Source organism: Lolium rigidum, chromosome 1, assembly GCF_022539505.1.
Source record: "Lolium rigidum isolate FL_2022 chromosome 1, APGP_CSIRO_Lrig_0.1, whole genome shotgun sequence".
Classification (NCBI taxonomy): Eukaryota; Viridiplantae; Streptophyta; class Magnoliopsida; order Poales; family Poaceae; genus Lolium; species Lolium rigidum.
The window spans coordinates 267,036,101-267,058,619 of record NC_061508.1 but is presented as its reverse complement, the minus strand read 5'-3'; the positions used below and the strand labels follow the sequence as shown (position 1 = coordinate 267,058,619).

Here is a 22,519-nt window from a genome sequence, read left to right as displayed (position 1 = left end):
GTGGTCAGCCCCTCTCCTATGCCCCTCATTATATAGGTGGAAGCACCAAGAGTTCTAGTCCAAGTCTTCGAATAAGACCCCAACACTAAAACCTCCCATATGTGGGAAACCTACTCAAGGAGGGAGTCCTACCCAAGGTGGGACTCCCACCTTTCCTTGAGGTGGGTTGGCCGGCCACCCTAGGGGAGTCCACCTTGGACTCCTCCCCTTTAGGGTTGGCTGGTCATGCAAGGTGGAGTCCCTCCGGGACTCTACTTTCCATGGTGATTTCTTCCGGACTTTTCTAGAACCTTCTAGAACCTGCCATAAATGCACCGGATCATTTCCAAACTTGGAATATGACTTCCTATATATGAATCTTATTCTCCGGACCATTCCGGAACTCCTCGTGATGTCCGGGATCTCATCCGGGACTCCGAACAAATATTCGAACTCCATTCCATATTCAAGTTGTACCATTTCAACATCCAACTTTAAGTGTGTCACCCTACGGTTCGTGAACTATGCGGACATGGTTGAGTACTCACTCCGACCAATAACCAATAGCGGGATCTGGAGATCCATAATGGCTCCCACATATTCAACGATGACTTTAGTGATCGAATGAACCATTCACATACGATACCAATTCCCTTTGTCACGCGATATTTTACTTGTCCGAGGTTTGATCTTCGGTATCACTCTATACCTTGTTCATCCTCGTCTCCCGACAAGTACTCTTTACTCGTACCGTGGTATGTGGTCTGTTATGAACTTATTCATATGCTTGCAAGACATTAGACGACATTCCACCGAGAGGGCCCAGAGTATATCTATCCGTCATCGGGATGGACAAATCCCACTGTTGATCCATATGCCTCAGCTCATACTTTCCGGATACTTAATCCCACCTTATAACCACCCATTTACGCAGTGGCATTTGATGTAATCAAAGTACCTTTCCGGTATAAGTGATTTACATGATCACATGGTCATAAGGACTAGGTAACTATGTATCGAAAGCTTATAGCAAATAACTTAATGACGAGATCTTATGCTACGCTTAATTGGGTGTGTCCATTACATCATTCATACAATGATATAACCTTGTTATTAATAACATCCAATGTTCATGATTATGAAACTAATCATCCATTAATCAACAAGCTAGTTAAGAGGCATACTAGGGACTCTTTGTTTGTCTACATATCACACATGTACTAATGTTTCGGTTAATACAATTATAGCATGATATATAAACATTTATCATAAACATAAAGATATAAATAATAACCACTTTATTATTGCCTCTAGGGCATATCTCCTTCAGTATCAACTTGGCCAGAGCCTCTACTAGCAACAGAGAGCATGCAAGAACATAAATAACATATATGATAGATTGATAATCAACTTGACATAGTATTCAATATTCATCGGATCCCAACAAACACAACATGTAGCATTACAAATAGATGATCTTGATCATGATAGGCAGCTCACAAGATCTAACATGATAGCACAATGAGGAGAAGAGAACCATCTAGCTACTGCTATGGACCCATAGTCCAGGGGTGAACTACTCACACATCGATCCGGAGGCGATCATGGCGATGAAGAGACCTCCGGGAGATGATTCCCCTCTCCGGCGAGGGTGCCGGAGGCGATCTCCCGAATCCCCCGAGATGGGATTGGCGGCGGCGGCGTCTCTGGAAGGTTTTCCGTATCGTGGCTCTCGGTACTGGGGGTTTCGCGACGAAGACTTTAAGTAGGCGGAAGGGCAGGTCAAGAGGCGTCACGAGGGGCCCACACAGTAGGCCGGCCCGGCTTGGGCCGCGCCGCCCTGTTGTGTGGCCACCTCGTGGCCCCACTTCGTTTCCTCTTCGGACTTCTGAAAGCTTCGTGGAAAAATAGGACCCTGGGCGTTGATTTCGTCCAATTCCGAGAATATTTCCTTACTAGGATTTCTGAAACCAAAAACAGCAGAAAACAACAATTGGCTTTTCGGCATCTCGTCAATAGGTTAGTGCCGTAAAATGCATAATAATGACGTATAATGTGTATAAAACATGTGAGTATCATCATAAAAGTAGCATGGAACATAAAAAATTATAGATACGTTTGAGACGTATCAATCATACTTTTCATCGGCTGTCTAGTTTGGTTGACCGGTTTATTGATTCGCCAGCGTTCTCCCTGAGCTTGAGAAATGTGCAAATAAGGAAGAGGCCCGGCCCGAGGCCCGAAGCCCGATGGGTACTTATTGTGATGGGTCGGGCTTGGGCTGAAATTCTAGACCTAATGATCAGGCCGGGCCAGGCTTGGGCCTAGGTTTTTTTTTGCGTCGGGCGTTGTTAGGCCCGGCCCGAAGCCCGACCCGGCCCAAACTATGCCCAGGTATACATAGGACGGAGTAGCACGGAGTACATGCTTTGAGATTCGTGCCAGTCGTGTGTCATTTTTTTTTTGACGTAACCCGTCGTGTGTCGTTGTCCATCCAGGTTTTCCTCTGTGTGTTGCTGGCTCAGTTGCACGGTTGAAGGCGACCGGCGACCTCCCGGATCTCTCCATCTGTTGCTGGAGCGGCTGACGGCAACGCCGGAGCGGCCGCCTCAGATCCGGCTGATCCTTCTCAGGTCCCAGCTGAGCCATTCGTCAGCTTTCCGATCGAAATTCGTTCAGATTCGGTTGGGCCCTGACGATTCTGCTCCACGTCTTCCTCCCCCGCGAGCCGGCGGCACTGAGCTGCGGGCTTGCCTAGTGCCCCGACCACTCCACCGTCCTCGACGGCGGCTCCTCCCCTGCCCAAGTGGAGATCCGGGCCGCTGCCTCCCGGTAAGCCACCGCGGCACCGCCTCTGGCTCGTCGGAGAGCGGCGAGATCCCGCTCCCTTCTGACCCGTGCTCGTCCGTTTCTTGGCTGCTCCGGATTTCGTCGCATGTTTGCTGATGGGCTGTGATTGATCTATGCGCATGCAGGGTTTCTGCGGAGACGCAGGCGCCACGCCTGCGCGTGCAGAGACCCGGGGTCGCCGGCGAGATGAAGGGCGCGTCCGTACCTGCGGTTGTCGGCATGCCTTCGCCGCTGTTTCTTTGGCGGTTTAAGGTAGGTTGTCCTTTCAACCCCTTCTTTTCCTCTATTGTGCTGTGCAGTGTATATTAGTTCTAACTTCTAAGCCTATTGTGTAATGTACCTCTGCTCCTGAAAATGGGTGAATTAGTACCTCTTTTGGAAGAATCGTCTAGAGTTATGGATATCTCAGGTTCATCATGGTTAGAATGCAAAGTTGAGAAATAGATGCAAAAATTTGATAAGCCCATGCCCATCACATCTGGTGTTTCTATCTTTTCACTGCATTGAATATGCGAACCTTTGCAAATGGTACTCAATCTCATGCCATTCCCAGCTCTCTGTTAGTCTATAATGCGCCATCATGCTTGACAAAATGCCTGACGAGTCTGTTACAGTTGATGGTATAGCCTTTTGAACATTGTCATTGTCCTGTTCAAGCTGCTGCTTGTTTTCTTCAAATATTTATTAGTATTGAATTTCCTCCAAGAGGCTCAAATACATGTACATGCCTTAGTAATTTTACTTACCAAAATATTCTATCGTATCTGTTCCTCTCTATAAAACTAACCTATTGTACCAAAATATTCTATTGATTTCACATCTGTCTGGCCTGGATTTTACCTGTCAAGTTGCTTATCAACCTGTCATTTTTTTCCAGGTTGTATTGTTTCTCCTCTGGGGTTTCTGCTGTTGCAAGGTTGGTCTCTATATTATCTGTCTCTGACCTTTTTCGTATGCATGAACTGATTGTTTGGTAATTGGTTCTCTTGGAATTACAGATAGGGTGGGACTCAGTTATGAGAATGAGTGCTGATCTGCGGGACTTATTTCTTTATGAGGCGTTCTTATACTACAATCCTCTCCTTCTTGTGGTGAGTTTTTATTACTGCATGTCTAACATGCTCAACATAAATACCTGCTAAGACAGAAAATAATCTCCTCCTTGTGCATCTATGTAACTGTGCTTAGTGTTCTTATTCTAGGCATTGATGATTTGGTTATGGGGAGTAAACTTGTGGGTCTTTGCACAATCGTCAGTGAATTATGTAAAAGTATTTGATCTTGCGCAAACACATCTATCACACCGAGAAATTTGGAGGGTATGCCTATCTATCTCTCTTGATTGCATTTGCATTTGCATTTTGAAATGCTGCCAAAGTTAGTTTTCCTATTTAGTGCATTTAAACTGACATTGCTATCCATTGAACTAGTGATTCCATAGGAAATCTGCTGCATACATTCTGATCTATGCACCATATACCCATATCATTGTTGCGATTTGCGACAATGTCTGGTATTTCCAAAACGTGTCTGCACCATGTTTGTACTAATTTTAACTTCCACAAGTCCACGACATTTCATTTAGTTGCCAGTCCATTTTTTTCCGCAGTGCAACCATTCTTGTAGATAATGCCTGTAGTTTCACAATCAGCATGCCACATTCATATAATTATTCTTGTGAATAATATGTGCATGTTGCATTCTATTGTAAGTGGTGGAGTTGCCTTTTTTTTTATTTACCTGGCTCTTTTTTTTTTGCACCTGAATCGTGATCTTTTGTGCTAGATATGTTTTAATTTTATCTTTTGTACATTCATCCATGTTATTTTTTGTTAATGTTATGTTGTATGAATTCTCATATTTCTTAAATCTGATGTAGTATTCTGCCAAAGTAACATTTTTTTGTTTGATTGACAGTCTGCTACATGGCTTACTTTAATTGTTCCCACAAGTATGACAGCTTACCTATATCTGTACTCACATGGGGAAGTATTGCTTGCTGCATCTCAACCAGTGTAATATCCAGCTCATTTAGTCGTTCATTCCTTGCTTTCTTGTATGCTTGAGTTTGTGGGATCTTTTGGCCTCTATAGTGTGCAGGAATATTAAACCCAGAGCTATAATATTGTTGGCACACTAAAATTAGTGTCCTACTTACTATGGGTCTTACTTTATATGCAGCATTGATTAATAATTTGGAACTTGCATTATGTCATAATTGAAGATCTGAGCGATAGTCTTATATGATTTTTTAGCGTAGCACTTCAATGTTCACTTCACACAGTCTACTGTTAATTAAAGTTGAATCTCTTTCCCGAATCATATCAATTGAAAGGTCCATTTTAGAACAGTATATTTGCAAGAAAAATAATATACATCTACTCTCAAAAACAATTAATATACATGTCCACATATTGTTGTCCGCTTGTAATAGTGGAGTGAATCAGAGGTTTCGTCCACTTGCTACCTCGTCAAACTGAAAACAAAATACCATGCCATGTGTTCTCCGTATTCTGTAGCGATGCAATACTTTTTAAATCAACCGTCGTGAAATTGACGTATCTTTCTGCTTCTTTGCAGGTATTTTTGTATGCTATCCTTCTGATAATCCTCCTTTCTCCTTTTGATATGTTTTACTTGTCCTCACGTTTTTACTTTCTGAGGACCATGTTGCGTATACTACTTCCATTACAAGTAAGTTGCTAAAATTGTCTTTACCATGTACCTTAGGTTTTGCTTTCTGCCATGCTAGAAGCAAAGCAGTATGCTACGTTTCATTGTGGTATCATATGATTGTGCTTACTGCTTCCTGTGGAGCCAGCAGTCGTCTCAAATGAACTTAAATAATTCCCGCGCCCTTATCTGCAGGCAATCACATTCCCCGACTTCTTTTTGGCTGATATCTTTACATCCATGTCAAAGGTATCCACTAATTTATATGCAGTATGGATTGTGGATTGTTTTGCTTAGCTTATCACTGTTGGACATAGATCCCGACAAAGAAAATGTACTGTTGGATATAGTACCGCATTTGTTCAGTTTAATACTACTACCTCTGTTCTAAAATAAGTGTCACTTTTATCTAGAACCATATTAGTTATAGATACATCCGTATCTAGAAAAAGTTGAGACTTATTTTAGCGCGGAGGGAGTATATGATTCTCTGTTTCTTGTCTTGGCTATATCGTAGTATGATTTTTAGGAAACAATGTGATCTATTTGAATGTATGGTGCATGCTATTGCTGAGTTTTGTAGAGAACTGTTTCTAGCTTGTTGTCCTATGTTGACATTTTTAAATTTGACATTTGTAGCAATGTTGTTCAATTCTTGCATTTCTGACAGGTGTTCTCAGATTTGGAACGTTCAGTTTGTCGCATGGTCAATCGTCAGGTTAATTTCTTTATTTCCCTTTTACTATGCTCATAAGCATTCTCCATATTATTGGCAAATAACATGGTAATGCTTTATTTAGTAAGTTATTGCTAGAATTCATCTTCTTCCTCTATAATGTCCATATTATTGTTTTGGAATTTTACAGGTGGCGACAATCGCTTGGTTTGAAGCCGATTCGATTTGTGGTAGCCACTCTGTAGCTATTCCTCTAGTTCTCGTGCTCCCTTATTTGTGCCGTTTCTTCCAATGTCTTCGACAGTACAAAGATACAAAGGAGAAGAGTTGTCTTCTGAATGGTATGTACTCACCATACATCAGCTCTGATTGTTCATTTATTTCACTTTACTAGATGAATTGAATGTTTAAAATGTAAGATAAAGATTTGTGGTTGTATATTTTTATACCTGTTTGGAATGTTCCCCACTAATTTTGTCTCAAATCCAGCACTCAAGTACTCGACAGCAGTCCCGGTGATTTTCTTATCCGCACTCAAGTATCATGTATTCGCTGAACAGTGGGTTAGCTTTTACCGCCCCCTCTGGCTTATTTCGGGTGTCATAAATTCTCTATACTCCTTCTATTGGGATATAAAGCGTGATTGGGATCTGAGGTGCCTGTCTTTACTAAAAGTATTTTATATTCCAACATGTGTTTACACTGCTGCTAATGAGCTTTTCTCTGTGCCCACAGCATTTTAACCAGGATTTTCATGTTCAAAAGCCCAAGTACATGGACAAATCTTCTTTATGGGCGGAGCTGGGTATAGTCTTGAATATGTGTAGATGGTGTAAGCTGCCTACCTTGATATGTTTTTTTACTAATCCTGTTGTGATTGCTCTACAGGTGTACTACTGGGTGTTAGGCAGCAATCTCGTTCTCCGCTGTACATGGACATACAAGCTGTCGTCGCATCTTCGGCACAACTACCTCACAGTTTTTGCGATAACAGCTTTGGAAATGCTGAGGCGATTTCAGTGGGTCTTTTTCCGTGTCGAGAATGAGTGGAACAAGATGACAGCCAAGCAAAATTTTGAGATGTCCTCTGATATGCCTTCAGAAGCAGACAGGCTACTGGAGTCTAGTAGTCACACGGTATGAATAGCTGGAGCGTTATGAGTTTGTGAATCTCATTCATCATATTCTTTCATGTGACCCTTTACAGGCTTACAGCCGATTTTAGGTCACACGTTCTGTTTTGTTTGTAGAGCTCTGAAGACGAGGGATACACGATAGATATGTAGGAAATTGATACTGTTGGCACTAGGCATGTAATCCTCTTGAGAGGTGTCTGTTGACACATGAATTAATAATAATAGTAATGCTGGAATTTTCGAAATGTTGCGTCATAATTTAGGCGCACCTTTGTTCACATTGGCATGAGTTTGCTGCTGTATGCTTGGGTTTATTTTCACCCTGCGTTGCAGCTGTTCAGATGTATCCGTCGCCGTCCTGTGCAATACAACAGCTTGTGCTTTGCTTGTGCACAACTGCAACAGGAGCAGTTGCATTTTTTTTTCCAACTTAAAATGTTGCAGCTACACTATCCAGATCCAACAAATGTGTCGCTAGTACGAGTAAAAGATGATCTACCTGCACCGAGTTAATTCATGTCTTCTGGGTTGAGTGTTTGGTGATAATCATCCGTGCAAAATATTGCCAATATGAAAGAGAACCCCATACCGCCTTGTTTATCATGTTATTGCTGTGCCCTCTGAAACAGTGCCATCACCATTCAGTCCCAGAATGGTGGAATCGTGTCAATGTGTTGTGGGTATACTTCATAGGTGTACCATCGACAGTGCCTAGATCCGGCAAGCCCGGGTGGCCCACAGACGGTGATGAGGCATGTGGCCCATCGGGCGGCCCAGTTGCTGTTGATCATGAAGGAAGAAGTCCAGCCCAGGATCAGCAGGCCGGATCCGTACCGACATAGGAGTAACCCGGATCCATGGAGGCCCATGAGGAACCCGGATCCGGTACGACGTGTATGGAAGGCGGATCCGTGACGTGCACGGCAAGATATTGTACCGTAGTTAGGCTATCTGTAATCCGGCTAGGACTCTCCATGTAAACCCTAGATCCGTGCGCCTTTATAAGCCGGATCCCGGGAGCCCTAGAGGCACAACCACAACTCATTGTAACAACGCGAAAGCGCCCGGATAATTCCGGACAAGCAGCGAGTAGGGCCCCGTCATCGTGCGGGTGTTCCGAGGCTGGGTAACTCGCGTACCACCGTCCCGTGTGCACTCCGCCCTATGGCCCCTACTTCTTCTCCCCTCGTGAGGATCCCTCCTCCGAGGTACCGTCGATTAGGCAACGACGCTTGGCGCCCACCGTGGGGCCAGCGGCGTCCGGAGGCCGGAACCGGGAGGGTTCCGCCATGGGAAGCTACGACGACACCATCGCCGTGGGGCGTGTCCTTTACGCCGGAAATCTGCCGATCGTCCCTCCGGATGAGTGTTGGATTCCGGCTAAAACCGACCCCGTCAAGCTCTCCATCGTCCCGATTGGCGGCATACACATCTTCATCGGGGAAACCGTCGATTCCGACGGAAACCCACCGGTAAGTAGCGCCGACGCGACCGCCGCCGAGCGGGACGCGAGCCGCGAAGATCCGATCCGAGACGCTGGAACTTCCTAGCGAAGATTCCGCCTTAGATCCGGAAAAATCAAAACCCACCCAATCCGCCCCCGAGCGGGAAGTAACGGTGGAAGACCAACGTGCATCCGCCCGGGTCTTCCGGGTGTTAGAGAAGCAAAGGTGTCACTTCGTACACTTCTTGGCCCATACCGCCGGAACCGCCCCTCATGAAGTCGGAGCTGGTCCCGTGCGGGTCGAGGCCCCGGAAAACAACGCCGCTCCGGATCGCCAGGAGGCTGTCGGAGAAAGCGAGACTCCGGCCGAAGAATCGATTTTGGGTAATCTGAGCCCAATTTCCGGAGACTCCCGTCCATGGAATCCGATGACTTCGTCCGCAAGCTAGGGAGTATGGTTTCGGCCGACCAGCCCGAAGTCGACTCCGCCCAGCCCTAAGCGTGTACTTGCAACCGTAGCGGCCGCTTGGAGAAGACGGATCCGAAGCGGCGGACACTCAATCCGACCCCCAGCCCATCTCGCCATGGATCTCCGATGTCGCGGGAACGGCCCCGTAGGGATCCTTCCTCGGAGAGCCTCTCCGTCGCCCGAAGAGATAGTTGCACAAGCACGCATGGATTTGGTCGCAAAGTCGACGTCCTCAACAAGCCAATAACTCCCGGCGATGCCGCGAGATCCGGAGGCTTTAGAGGCCACCAGAAAGGAGATGCCGGCCACGCCTAAAAGTTTGCCAACACCGCAGCTCGCTATATTGGATGAGAGGGAAGAAGCTGCACTGATCATGGATCGCTTTGAAAGACAGGATCGCGAAGTCACCGCAACGCTCGAGCAAGTCAAGAGTATGAGAGCGGAGTGGGAGGTGAAAATGACCTACGCACAAGCGGAGGCTGATAGAATCGTCAGAGAAGCAATCCCTCCCCGCAGGATCAATTTCGCAACCCCCGCCGAACAGCAGCCGCTCGCTACCCCAAAGGACAATTTGGCAAAAGCTGCAGAAATTCTCGAAGAAAAGTGACGAGGAGGTTGACATCAACTACTTGCGCACGCTCGTCGCTTCGACGGTTAAACAGCAGAGCAAGGCGGATACTTCGCGCAAATTGGAATCCAACCCGGAGCATTGCGTCTCCACCGCGCGGAAGGACGCCCGCAACAATCGCCGCCGAGATGACGAGTCGCGAACCGGATCCTCGGAACGCAGAAGGAAAGCCGTGGAACACCCAAATCCGATCCCCGTACCATCAAAGACGCCCCGTCGGATCCGAGAAAGGGAAAGGATGCAATGTACTCGGACGAGACAAGTACCGCAACGCCTCTCCTCCGCCTAATGGTTACCCGCGTCCCCTCGTCGCCGTAGTCCAGCCGGAAACACCGGGCCTCAAGGGCATGGTGGAATTATTATCCGCGACATCGTGATGCCTTCCGGAAACCGGAACAGGGAGCGCACGCCGGAGCCTCGCCGGAATCAGAACAATGATCGTGAGCCCGAGCCTAGGAGGAGCCGGAATGAGGAGCGCGACCCGGAGCCCCGCCGGAGCCGGAACGACCAGGGCAGCCAGCGTCAACGCGAAGGCAGCCACAGGAGCCGGAGCCAGCACCGGGAGGGCCGGGGAGAATCTGCAGGCGGAAGCAGAAGGTCGGATCGGCCCCCTCGCAGGTCTCCCTCACCACCACCTAGCGGTGGCGGCGGAGGTGGAGGCGGAGGCGGTGGCCGGAGATCTCGCTCTCGCTCACAGTCCCCCCGACACGGCTCACGCGACGCGCGGGAACGCCTCAACGAATACAGAACCGACTACATCGGACCGAAGTGCTTTGGCAGGATGATTCGAGAGGAACCAAAGCCAAGGAGCTCCCTCAAGTTACCCGGAAACCCGAAGCATTATGATGGCACCGAAAGGCCGGATACCTGGATCGAGGATTACTACAATGCGAGAACCTTCGCCGGAGGAACCCCTAATATCGCCCGCCGCATGCTCCAGCTTGTACCTTGTAGGACCAGCCCGGATCTGGCTCAGTGACCTCGAGAAAAACTCCATCTTTTGTCTGGTTCGACCCGAAGACCGCTTTCGAGAAACACTTCGGAGGCACCTACAAAAGACCCGCCACAGCAAGCGACTTACAAGCTTGTATCCGAAGAAGGGAGAAACCTCAAGAAACTTCCTCACACGATGGTTGGCATGCGAGAACGAGTGCGAGAACATCGACCACACCACCGCCATGTACGCCTTCATTGGGGGACTGCAGAGAGGAGGACTGCCGAGGCATAAGCTTACATGTTTGGCTAACGCCAACAAACCGACTTTGGACGAGATAATCTCCATTGCCGATGATCACACCGCCGCCGATGACGACGCAGGCGGTGATATCGCAGCTACAACGAATTCCCCGCACCAACAAAAGAAGAACCGTGATAACGGTAACAACAGCGGCCACAAACGCAAAAACCCTGATGACCAGAAGAGTGGCGGATCCGACATGGTCGCCATGGCGTTCCAACGCGGAGGTCCAGGAGGCGGAAGAGGACGCGGACGTGGAGGCGGAGCCGGCAGGGGTCAGCAGCATACCTCCGAGGTCACTGCTGGCGGATCCCGCGCTCCGCAAACCTATGAGGAGTACAGAGACATGCCCTGCCTGGCCCACTTGGATCCGGCTACGGAGAAGGCTGAAATTATGAAAAATACAACTGGCTCTTACAATTATCATGTCGCTGATAGAGGCATTTATATTTGTTTCAACTGACTAATTTGGCCTAAAATATTCGAAAATGCCTATCTGATCCCGGGTGTAGCTGCTCCCGCTGTAAGGACCAATGGCATTCAGCCAGGTGCCCTCACTTCCGTGTATTTTCTGCTGTATTTTAGATTGAGATGATGTTCGGTACAGCGGCCTGGCCTACGTCTGCAGAGATACAACTGCTGAGCTGCCGTTTCTTCCTCCACGGTACAAACGCGAGTTGATTTCTGGACCGTTCTATTCTTCCACCTTCACCGCATTCACGCTCTACGGGACTTAGGACCTTGTTCTTTCTCTAAAATGCGGATTTTTTGCGTATGTGCAGATTATTTTTGTTCGTCATGTCGTGCAATTTGTATTTGATGTTCTTCCAATCTTTGTACAGAATAGAACATAAATAAAGGATGCAATAGTAATTACTCCCTTCGTCTAAAAATAGATGTCTTAATTTTATCTAGATATTGATGTATCTAGGCACATCTCAGTTATAGATACATCCGTATCTAGAAAAAGTTAAGACACCTATTTTTAAACGGAAGAAATAGATTTTTAGTCCTTGTCCTAGACTTTTTTTTTGCATGGACCTAAAAAAAGACTTTTTTTTATTACCTAGACTTTTTCTAGTTGAATTTATGACCTAGACTGTTTTCAAGACGCGCACATTAAAACCGACTCCTGATTCCGTCCCTCCCGTAAAAAAAAAACTGAGGCGGGAGCTAGGGTGGAAACCTTAGCAGCCGCCACTAGGCAGCTGCTTTGTTCTTGCCGTCTACGACCGGGAATCGATGGGTACCCGCCTCCTATGCTAGCCGCTCCGGTGGTGGGAAGGGCTTGGGACCTCGGACCTGCGCCTGGCACTATTTAAGGTCCCTAAAACTAGAGTTTGGTTAACTGGCATCGTCGCTATGGGTGACTATGGCGGCGTTGTGCGAGATAAGAATAAGGTATTCGCTGCCTCCTCGTCCACCCGGTCGGCGGCGATCTCGCTGCGACGTTGAGGAGTGCGGGGATTCGTCCGGTCGCCGCTTCCATGGAGTGGTGGATCTCGTTCATTCTACGCGTATTAGAGGTTTGGTGTTAGAAGATTTGGATCAATTCAACGGTTCAATGGCGGCGACTTCGGCTACTGGAGCGGTGGTCTTTAGGGACACGTACACGAAGACTTCCTGACTATCGTCAACATCGTCACGCTGGCTCCGGTAAGGGAGCGGCAACATCGGCGCATCGGCTAGTCGCTCTGGCAGCATTAGTTGTTGTTAGGTGCTCGAAGGACCTCAATGTAATTTTTTTATTATGTTAGGGGTACTTTGTACTTTTGTGAACTCATGAAATAGATTGAAATATTTTTTGCAAAAAGAAATATGACCCAGACTGTTTTTTAGTTGAATTTAGTTATGTTCCACCCCGCAAAAAAATAATTTAGTTGTATCTTGTACCCGATTTTGCAAGGACTGGAGACACGCTTCATGTACCACTAGTACACAATTTTGCAAGGAATTAATATGGACGGAACATGGACTACCAATGCACCCGTGAAGTATCCGTTTACCTCTCCGGCAAGGGTCCACCTAGTTCTATACGATTCGCATACGCTCCAATCTGCTATCTATTCACACGTATTCCTCAGGTGTAATGAAGCGGCACACCACCCAATGCACTAGCTGACCAATGGCCGCGCAGGAGTAGATGCGCTCGGGATCAAAATCGCCGCGTCCTAAAATATTCCCTAATAAAAAAGGCACCCCTACGGTTGAACTAGCCAACAATTTGGCGATGCTAGGATAGTCCGTTGATCGAGGAAAGCAATAACACGGCAGATGGCACGTAAAGACGGAGTACTCGTCAAACGATTCTGAGTAGCGTAAACGCTAGCTTAAAGCTGGAGCTACGGGGAGGCGGTACCACCATGAGCTGCACTGATCGGGAAGACTTCTTGACTCGTGGATCGGACGCGATATATTCTTTTACTATACCAGTCGGTCTTGTCAGTCAGCAACGGCGGCCACTGCCATTATGCTTGCAACTTGCATTGCAGTCAGTCACTGCACTAAATACTGCCACGCTTGCAGTCGTGTCGATGGCGACGGTGAACACTATCGGCTCGATTTTACCTTTTCCGTTTAGATTTAAATTTAGTCATGTTCGTATTCAATTTTCAGAGATACATCATCGTTTGATCTGTCTTTTAAGTTGGATTCTTCATACCACCTCTGCACATAAATGGGGTGTTTGCAATTTTTTCTAAATTTAGATGTACTTAGATACTATTTAATATATATAGATACATCCGAATTTAGATACATCTCTGACCATTCTTTTATGGACGAATTGAGTAGAGTATTATTTTAAGTCATCTCGGCACGGCCGTATGTTGTCCTCCCCAACGTGTCATCCTCCGCTCTATCATCAAATCTCTTCTTCCTCGTTGAAAATTTGGTGGCGTTAAACTTAAGGTGCCAATCCAATATATATCCTGCTTGTACTTTATTTGGAAATTTCTAGGTTGATTTTGGTCCAAACTTGGAACCAGAAATCTCCAAATGAAAAGGATATTGGGTGAGATCCAGCTTGCATCCCAGTTAGACCGGTTGCACGTGTGACCGCCTCTTTGTGTGGTCTTCGCACGGTCATCCTTTTAGGCGCTCTCATGCCCTTCTATCCAAAATTTGCTTGTGCCAATGGCGGTCGCTCTCTACTGGTGGTGGTTGTTATTCTGTGCTCTAGTAGTCATGATTGTGGTTAGGCCCGTTGTTTTGCAGTGGATGATTCTTTGCAGTTGTGTAGGTTTCCTAGAGTACTTCGAACGTAGCCCGAGAGATCCTTCAGATTTTGAGTTGTACTGAAGATTGTGTTTATTACTCCGGGTTATTTGGTTCAAATGATTGTAGGATCTGAAACCATGTGATCTTGTCTATGTTCTACTTTTCATTCAATTCCATGGAAGAATTTCCTTTAAGTCCAACATCATAAATATTTACTTTGTTTATATGACAACTCTGGCATACACAACTTTTAGTAGAAAAATTTCTGTGTTTTTTGCAATGCAACCAAACTGACATGTATTACATAACCATGTGCTTCTAATTCATGTAGCATTAAATATGACATAAAATCCCATTCCTACCTTTTTCATTTCTATATATTTGGGAATCCTGCGAACAAAAGTGGTTCGTAGTCTAGGAAAATTACCATGTCTTTGTGATTAGCTAACAAATAAGCTGACCACTACCACATGAGTGAATTTCGTTAAGAAAATATTTGACCAACCATTATTTTATCGATATGCAGTTTTATGTGATGTGAAACTAATATAGTTGGATTCATATTCAAGGAAATCCACTTTGGCTCATAGGAGAATATGAACCCGTTGTGTGAAAATACATATGTTGGCGAAAGACTTGATTTGGCAAAACTAATTGAACATACTTTATATTTAAAAACTGAATGAGTACTTTTTAAAGCTGCCACTAGAAATCCGAAAAAAGACAGCCAAGAGGAAACATTTAGATGTCTCCATCAGAAATCTAATTCGGCACTTTTATTTGGGACTAGTGATTAGTCATGATCAATGCGCCAGTCCAACAACGCGCTCATTTGGAGCAGTTGAGCGTGCCAAACTAAGCTAGATCACCAAGCATTTGGTCCAGTTTAGGGTTGGGACGTGGCCTCGTGGCTACGTGTGGGCAGAAACCCACACCGAGAAATCAGATATAGTTTATAGTATTTTTTTTGAAACGGGCAAAAAAGCTTTTGCCTTATATTGATATAGGAGAAGCAAACAAGGGAATAGCCGAAGCCATAAAAGAAAAAAAGGAAAAGGGGAGGGGAGGGGGGACACCCCCTGCCCCCCGAAAGAAACCACAGAACACGGTCAGCCCAAGAGATCCGATAGACCCTTTGCGCCGGCAAGGAACCAGTCCTTGCTCTTCTCCCTGATTTTCTGCATGAGATACAGTCCATAGTAGTGCTTAACCGTAGATTACCTCCCTCCAATGTTCATCCATACACGCGTGTGCAGTGTAGGATAGTTTCCAGCTGCTTCAGAGTCAACCATTTCTTTCGTAGGTAGGTAATGATCCCAGGGGTTGAAATCACGTGAAATAGACTAGGAGTTAAACAACAAATGCATTTTCTATAAACAAGTGAAATAGATTTTTTTTTTGAAATGGAAGGTGTGCACCCAGCCTCTGCATAATTGAAACAGATACCAGGATCTCTTGATGAGTGGTGGATATCTATCAATCCCATCTTGTCACATGCCAAGTTACAGTCTTTTGTCCCTAATCTTTTTGTCAAACAATCTGCAATATGCTGCCTAGAGCTAACACGAGTAGGTACTTGATGATCCCAACATGATGAAGAAACGATCAATTTCCACATGTTTTGTCCTATCATGTTGAACTGGATTGCTTGCAATACTTATGGCTCACTGATTGTCACACCAGACTCTCAAGGGTCCCTTTCTCGGAAGGTTTAACTCAATCAGTAGGTACTTTACCCAGATCATCTCACTTACCCCTTGAGATAAAGCTCTATATTCAACTTTTATTGTTGATCTAGACTAAACTGTTTGTTTCTTGCTTCTCCACGACACCAGATTTCTTCCCGCAAACACACAGTAGCCCGAGGTTGATCTTCTATCATCTTGACAACCAGCCCAATCCAAATCACTATAAGCATCCACCTCAAGATGTCCACTCTTTGCAAACCACAACCCCTTTCCCGGTATCCCCTTCAAGTATCTTAAGATTCTGTGCACTATATCAAGATTCCCACTCCTCGGTCCATGCATGTATCCGCTCACAATACTCACGTCATATGTAATGTCAGCCTGGTATGACATACATATAATAGCCTCCCAACCAATTTCTGATTATCTTCCTTATTCACTAGCTCACCTGACTGTGCCATCACTTGATGATTTTGTTCAACTGGGGTAGGGGCTGCATGCCATCCCATCATGCCCATATCACTCAAGAGGTCCAAGGTGTATTTTCACTGACACAAAGATATTCTTTTCTCTGTCCGGGCCACTTCTATGCCAATGAAGTATCTAAGGTTGCCCAAATCTTTTACCTCAAACTTGTTGCTCAAACACTCCTTCAATCTCTTTATTTCCTCATGGTCATCTCTAGTGATGATAATATCATCCACGTAGCACTATTAGGAAAATGCTTATTGCCGGCGCACCAAAAAGGCCTATTTCCGGCGCACTAGAGCCCGCCGGTGGGAACAGGCCGGTGATAATCGCTTATTGCCGGCGCACCAGTTGGTGCGCCGGTGGTAACTCGCGTTATCCCCGGCGCACCTGTCTTGTTCGCCGGCGGTAAGTTATACAAGAAAACAAAAAAAAATCAAATCTAGATCTAGCTAGTCAGTGGTTGTCGTCTCTGCGCCGGTGTAGGAGGTACATGAGGTGCAGGAGGATGGCGGAAGCTCCCGAGGTCGTCACGTCGGTGTAGGAGGAGGAGGAGTAGGCCGGAGGTGGAGGAGCCCAGAGTAGGTGGGGGAGCCCGGAGTTGATGGAGGTGGCCGGAGGTGGTGGAGGAGGCCGGAGGTGGTGGAGGAGGCCGGAGGTGGTGGAGGAGGCTGGAGGTGGTGGAGGAGGCCGGAGGTGGTGGAGGAGGCCGGAGGACGTCGTGGCCGTCGGTGGCCATCGTGGCCGTCGGTGCAGTAAAGGTCGCCGGAAGAGCTCGCCGCAGTAGCTCGGTGTAGTAGATGAGGAGGAGGAGGAGGAGGAGGAAAAGAGAAGGAAAATGTGAAAGTGAGGAGCACAGGTATGTGTGGAGTATATATATACCATAGGTTACTGCCGGCGCACCTACTAAGGTGGTGCGCCAGGGGTAATTTTTTCATTTTTTTTCATCAAAATCTAAAAGCTGAAAAAAATCATGTTTCTGTTTTCCAAATGACGAATCCATTTTTTCTCCAAACGGCTGTAGGCGGTTGAATTCGGATAGCAAATTTCGCGTAGATAGATTTTGATATAAAAAAGTTTTTCATCGGAGGTCGTATGCAACCAGAAATCCCGTTTTACCGAAAGATGACGCTATTTTGCATAATACATCAAAATTCATATTTTTAAATTTTCACTAAAACAAGATGACATATTACATGGGCATTTCAAAGGATTTTATTTTTTGAATTATCTATCATTTTTTTATTTTTTCGAAAACTGAAAAGGCGGTCCACGGGGGGGGTGGAGACTGGAGAGGAAAAATTGCAGCCAACCTTACTGCCGGCCACCACCTTGTAGGTGCGCCGGTGGTAAGCAAATTACCACCGGCGCACCAACATGGTGGTGCGCCGGCAGTAAGGGGAGCTGCGGTTGTCAGTTCGGTCAGGACCTGGTTCAGCCTTATCCCCGGCGCACTAATTTTTTCCTGCGCCGGCGGTATAGGGTCATCACCGGCGCGGCCGAAACATGGCGCGCCGGTAGTATTTAGCACCGACGGGCATCTTTGTTGGTGCGCCGGCAACAATATTTGCAGCTATAGGCCTTTTCCTAGTAGTGTAGACTATAATAATGATGATCTTCTGATCATAGTGTCTGTAGAACACCGTGTGGTCACCATTGTATTGACCATTCCCCATACCGCAAACAACACGTGCAAACCTATCAAACCAAGCTCTTGGTGATTGCTTCATACCATACAAGGATTTCTTCAGCCTACATAACTTTACTGTGATTTGTGAGGTACCAAAACCTGGTGGTATCTCAATGTATACTTCTTCCTGCATGCGGGTCACCATGTAAGAAGGCATCTTTGAAATCTAATTGATGCAACTTCCACCCAAAGTTAGCAGCGCAGGAAACCAATATCCTTATTGTGTTCATATTTGCTACTGGAACAAACGTCTTATCATAGTCAACTCCATAAGTTTAACTAAACCCTCCAGCGACCAATCTAGCACTACAAGAAATTTGTTAACCTACGACCCTCCATTTTCGTCAATATATCGTCACAGTTTTTCATCTATGACGATTTTATGACAAAAAATGCATCGTCAAAAACGGAGCGTCAGGAAACAACTATAACGACGATTTGTTTGAAAATGTCATAGTCGTCTAAGACGATATTGGATCGTCGTAACCTCTATGACGGTCCAATATCGTCACTGGCAATTTGGCCACGCCACATCAGATCCTACGTGTCAATCTGACGTGGCAAAATTGCGACGAAATGGAATCGTCGTTAATTAAAATCAGCCCAGTCCATTTTGGTGCTCCAAATGGGCCAAGCCCAACAACTAAGCATGTTTCTGTTTTTTCTATCAATTATGTTTGGCGAATGGGCCAAGCCAAATATTTTGGCCTTTTTCTTATTGGGCCCAACCTTTTATAATCTATATTTTTTTATTTCGGACTTATATTTAAATCTGGCCCTACCAGTCAGCTGGGCCGACCATCCAAAATTGAAAAACGTCTACAGAAGTGGGATGAGATTTCTATTTATCAGATCAGACATGATGATATTTCAAACAGATAGAGAGAACAAGTGAAAATCTTTAAATATCTGCTAACTTTACTCCATTACAACCATTACAGTATAATTACAACCCAGATATGCTGACTATCATAATAAGTAGCTAGTATTTGCTGAGTTGGGCTTCACAACTTCAAGATTCTTAAACTTCTTCAGCCTGGAGCTCCTGTCAAAAAAGAACATCCACCGTTTTAGCTTGAATGGAAGGAATGCCTAGAATATATAAACCTAGCTGAATATATAAACCTATGGCAGCTCAAAGTGGCAGTAGCTCAAGAACAAGCATTAAAACACATATCACAACAATCATCAATAGTGGATCTACTGTGACAGATGGGGTATTTGTGAGATGTGAAATTAGTTACTAGAGCATCACTCACATTAATTTGTAAACGCACTGTAGGCAAAGGAGAGAAGGGAGAAGCAAAAGCTGACATAAACCATGTTTCTACCGTTGGCCTTGGCAAACCACACCATGATTAAGTGTGAACAGTGATGGTCCATGACATCTTGTTTAGGATGCTCTTCTCCATGAAGAGAATCTGCCACGAGGAGTACAAGGTTGTTTGTTTTGTGAATCAAATCACTGGCCTGCAAAGCACACACAGCCCGATGAGGTTCAGAGTTCGGTGTTCGAAGTAAAATATTTTTAGGAAAATACAATCTTCACTAGAAGTACATGAACTACCGCTATGAAAAGAACAACATTAATCCAATAACGAGTAGCAAAAACATACAAGTCATTTTAAAAACCAGTAAGATGTATAGCAGATATTGTATTGAAAACCATACCAAAAGTACAAGCCATCTCAATAACCTGTGTTTCTACTGTCAAAGCTGTTAGTCCTGAAGTACCTACTAGCTGATTACAATTTGGCATCAGGGAGAATAAAAGGGCCAATTTACTGGAAAGGAATTAAACACTACAGATTACATGGCAAAGAATGTACCAAAGGCATGGCATATATTTATTTTACTAATGAAGTAACAAATGCATTCGGGAAAAGGTATGCATTCATGTGCACAGTAAGACTTCATGTTTCATTGAAGTTAAATTCATCGATGATAGGAGTTTCTTAGCTCTATCCTTGTGGAAGGAGGTCAAGAATCAGGCCAGTTCAAGCAGGCAGCGCTTATTCCAGGAACTTGCCCATCTTCACCTTGGAGCACTGACAGAGGATTATCTGCTTGTACTTCGGCACCTTACTGGACAGCAGTTGGTGTGGCCAGATATCAGCGCCTTTTTTCTCCATTTGGTTACCCTTGCTCTACTTCTGCAACCCGCCGCACAAATTAGAAGCAGAAAAACAGAGCAGGCAGTACATAACTCAACAAGAAATGAATCAACCAAGTTTATGTGCAAAGAGAACATGTACACAATAGGTGGGATGGGGTGGAGGGGTGTACAGGACCGTAGCAAAAGGTAAAACCTGGTTTGCAAACATTTCCCCTGCACCTAATAGACAATATCGATGCCTCGTGGATATAACCAAATTCATGTTCAACCTTCATGAAGCTACTATACAATTAAATAGAGGAGGGCATTCAGACTGAATGCGTGTGAAGCTGAGCAATATAGTCTGAATAAGTTTGAGAAATTTTATGTCTGGTCAATGTTCGATCCCATTATCTAGTCATGTGAATCATCAACTAGCTACGGGGGACTTTTCCAAATTTTGTGTCATATACTCTTATGAATGTAAGATAATGGTGAATCCATGAAGGGCGCATGTGAACTGATGACTTAATAATAGGAATGGCAAAAACAGAGCATGCATAACTTTCAGTTCATCCACAAACAGAACTAAAGATGCAACAGTTGCTTACAACTCCCTTCTCGCACACGCCCTGTGAGCATACTGTGCAATACGTATCAGTTCAATGAAGTGCAGTCCAATATAACTCACAAGATATATCACAAAACCTATCAGATCGAGGAATAACTATGTAATTTTCTATGATTTGCACACACACAAGCCTAGCCAACTACATTCGTTGAATGTCAACACCAACACATTCATCTAGCTAGAGTATAACGAACTTCTTGCTGCAGCTATACAACCGAATAAATCTTCTATTCATAGGCATAGCTACTGGTATCCCAAAACCTCAACTATACAACACGGGTTAAAAACTGGGTCGATCTAAAACAGGAAGTAGATGTCCCGCCAATCACCTGATCTGGTTTTCTGCGTAGCAGTTCGTCCAGTCCTCAAGCCGGCGTCGGTGAGGAAGACCCAGCCGGAGGGGATCTGGTCGAGGAGGCCCCTAAAGCGAAAGGCAAGGTCTGGGTCTGGGTCTGATCCCTGGTCGTTGGTTCATGCCCCAGCAAAGCGTGGAGGTCGCCGTCTTCGGGTTCCCACCGCAAATCAACGTCATAGGTTCCTGCAAAGAAGCAGCGCATAAGAGGAAGATTAAGAAAGAAACGTCCGAGCCTGAGGGAAGAGGGATAGACAGGTGGCAGATGTGGAGCAGACCGTCTTCGGGGGAGCGAATGAAGAACAATCCGGCCGGACTAGCCTGGGAGAGCCGGGGGTCGTCTTCTTCAACCAGATCCGGAGGGGCCGAGCATCGATGCGCCTCCCCCGGCGTAGGAAGCCGGATGAGAGCGAGAGGATGCGGGAGCCCGCGGTGGACGAGACGACGAGGAAACCCGTGGCGGACGCCATCATGAACCGCACGGACTCGGTTGATGTCATCGGGAGAAGACAGGCTCGAGGCCGTTGGATGGCCTACCAAGCCTGGGGATGCCCGAAATTGTCTTCTACCACCAGATCCGGCGAGCGCACGGCGAAAGGGAACCGGAGGAGAGGAGGGGGTCTGGCTCGCGAGGGGAATCTAACGGGGATGACTGCTGTCGAAGTTCTCTCCTCGCGGGGGTGGCGGCGGCGTAAGAGCACAGGGAGAAAGAGCTAGGGTTTCTTGCGCCCGCTGGTTGCTAGACCTGACTTAAAACCAAAAACAAAATTCTCTTACTAGTGCGGTGTGCGCGGGAATTAAACAAAAAAAAGGCGGGGAAAGAGGGCGGGCGGGCGCGGGCCGAAAATGTGACCGCCAGCGGGAACCAATTATTGAGATCCATGAATTTGTGGTAGTTAAATTTTTCTCTCTTTCTTATCGTTGGCGGCGACAGACACCTTTGGAAATTTGAATGGCCACATTGATAGACATTTCACGTAGGCGAATTGCTTAGGTGTTAGTCTAGTCACCATTTTTTTCAAAAAATAAAATCTTATACACAGTTACGACAATCTTAATTCATCGCCGTAGACCGTGTGATTCGGGTTATGACGATTTCGTGCTACGAAATAATGACGTTTATACTCGCATCGTCTTAATTTTAAAGGGTTTTGGCTCCCTCAAAACAACTAACGACCATTCCATACAAAATTGTCATAGAATCATGACGATTTTATCTAGGGTCACTGAGCAAAGGTCACAAGTCAACACATTTCTTGTAGTGTAGCCTTGTACCATTCTACC

General features: G+C 45.8%; 1 protein-coding gene and 1 long non-coding RNA gene across 2 annotated transcripts; one reads left to right on the top strand and one right to left on the bottom strand.

Annotated features, from left to right (window-relative positions):
- The first annotated feature begins 2,650 nt into the window (after positions 1–2,650).
- Positions 2,651–7,559, top strand: LOC124693614 (SPX and EXS domain-containing protein 5-like). The gene is made up of 14 exons (XM_047227096.1): positions 2,651–2,811; positions 2,955–3,081; positions 3,707–3,745; positions 3,828–3,920; positions 4,032–4,148; positions 4,747–4,842; positions 5,410–5,523; positions 5,698–5,751; positions 6,173–6,220; positions 6,369–6,519; positions 6,668–6,833; positions 6,914–6,983; positions 7,067–7,315; positions 7,429–7,559. The coding sequence occupies exons 2-14, from the start codon at positions 3,016–3,018 to the stop codon at positions 7,462–7,464; spliced, it is 1,299 nt and encodes a 432-aa protein (XP_047083052.1). The 5' UTR covers positions 2,651–2,811; positions 2,955–3,015; the 3' UTR covers positions 7,465–7,559.
- An 11,498-nt stretch (positions 7,560–19,057) lies between these two features.
- On the bottom strand, positions 19,058–21,940 carry LOC124683662. The gene is made up of 4 exons (XR_006996776.1): positions 21,514–21,940; positions 21,213–21,421; positions 19,417–20,310; positions 19,058–19,202 (listed from the first exon to the last, which is right to left on the bottom strand). It is a non-coding gene; the product is annotated as an uncharacterized LOC124683662 (long non-coding RNA).
- Between the last annotated feature and the right edge of the window lie 579 nt (positions 21,941–22,519).

Coding starts and splice junctions, on each gene's coding strand:
- LOC124693614 (XM_047227096.1), top strand. CDS start 3,016: ATGAAGGGCGCGTCCGTACCTGCGGTTGTCGGCATGCCTTCGCCGCTG. Junction 3,746..3,827: donor GGGGTTTCTGCTGTTGCAAG/GTTGGTCTCTAT, acceptor TTGGAATTACAG/ATAGGGTGGGACTCAGTTAT. Junction 4,843..5,409: donor TGCTTGCTGCATCTCAACCA/GTGTAATATCCA, acceptor GCTTCTTTGCAG/GTATTTTTGTATGCTATCCT.